The sequence below is a fragment of the Penaeus monodon genome, chromosome 34 (genome assembly GCF_015228065.2).
Source record: "Penaeus monodon isolate SGIC_2016 chromosome 34, NSTDA_Pmon_1, whole genome shotgun sequence".
In the NCBI taxonomy this organism is placed as follows: domain Eukaryota; kingdom Metazoa; phylum Arthropoda; class Malacostraca; order Decapoda; family Penaeidae; genus Penaeus; species Penaeus monodon.
Genome location: NC_051419.1, coordinates 26,142,187 through 26,143,522, shown reverse-complemented (window position 1 = coordinate 26,143,522; position 1,336 = coordinate 26,142,187). Strand labels below are relative to the sequence as shown.

At 41.1% G+C, this 1,336-nt stretch overlaps 1 protein-coding gene across 1 annotated transcript in view; it reads left to right on the top strand.

Moving 5' to 3' along the window:
- LOC119594665 (ionotropic receptor 25a-like) overlaps positions 1-1,336 on the top strand; it is a gene marked incomplete at its 3' end in the record, with an annotated part of 33,857 nt that overhangs the window by 27,348 nt on the left and 5,173 nt on the right. Inside the window, 1 exon segment of the mRNA XM_037943721.1 lies at positions 1,192-1,319. Coding sequence (XP_037799649.1) covers positions 1,192-1,319 — 128 coding nt within the window.

The following is a 1,336-nucleotide window of genomic DNA, read 5'->3' as shown; positions in this document are numbered from 1 at the left end:
ATAATAAAAGAAGCGAATGTTTATGATAACACTTTATGCAATGTATAATGTATGTATTTCTGCCGTCAGACTTGTGTACGTATTGCTAATAACTCGACGAAACCTTAAAGGATCAGTTTGCAAATAATGACGAATAATTGTGTAAGCCTTCATTGCTGCGCCTTTGATGTTTGCAATGCAGTCTGAAAATATTGTATTGGTTATTTATCTCAATTAACAATTAGACAGTTATAGGTATGATCGTGTTTGTTTTGATCTGGTGTGTGTAGAGAGTGGAAAAACATGTTCTTTGTAATGTCACTGTTATGACTATAATGTCTTTTCAGTATTTCTTTTTTTCTTATTCTTGTGCATGGTGTATATGATTAAAATTCATTTGTTTGTAGTATTTTACACGATCTATCCACACATATGTAGCTACATGTGTTTACATAGGTATGCACGTACATAAGTGCATGCAAATGGGCAATTACACGCGCTTGTAATCTACATATTTAGGTATGCCTCATTCCCACTGTATACAAAAGTTTAAGTGTACACATGCAGGGGATCATAAGAATTAATGTTTCTTTAGGGATACCAGGGAGGTAAGTTGTATTATGTGGATAACGAGGTCTTGTCATGCATACGTCTTCATACATACGGCTGAATGCACACGTAAGCTGCTACGAACACAGTAGTGCGTGTAGGGATTTCCTAGATTTTCCTATGATCTTTGGATAGATGATGAAGATAGTAATAAAGATCCTGTTAAGAGTTACATAAGAAACCAGTTTTCTTGAAAAAAAAGTAGGAGAAAAGAGAAAATTAAAGAAATAGAGAAAATACTAATCTGAATTCGTTTTTTCCCTTCCTCCTATTCTTCCCTTTCTTTCTTTTCATCTGCTTCCTTTTGTCATCCGTTCTTCATGCTACCCTTCTGTCCTCTCCCGCTCCCTCCCCTCATCAATTCCTTTCCCTTACCTTCCCCACCATTCCCACTCGCCCTACACTCCTCTTCACTCCCACACTCCCTAACCCATTCACTCGACTACGCTCCCTACTCCCACACTCCCTACCTTCTCCTAACTCCCGCACTCCCCACCCCTCTTCGTCACTCCCCCTCTCCTTACTCCCACTCCCCATCCCTCTCCTCAATCCCCCACTCCTTATCTCTTTTTACTCTTATCCCCCCCCCCCCCCCGCCAACAGCATCCTGAAGCTCCTGAACCAACGTAAGCTGGAGACGCTGAAGGAGAGGTGGTGGAACCAGAACCCGGAGAAGAAGAAGTGTGAGAAAGATGATGACCAGAGCGACGGCATCAGCATCGAGAATATTGGTGAGGAAGAGACTTTT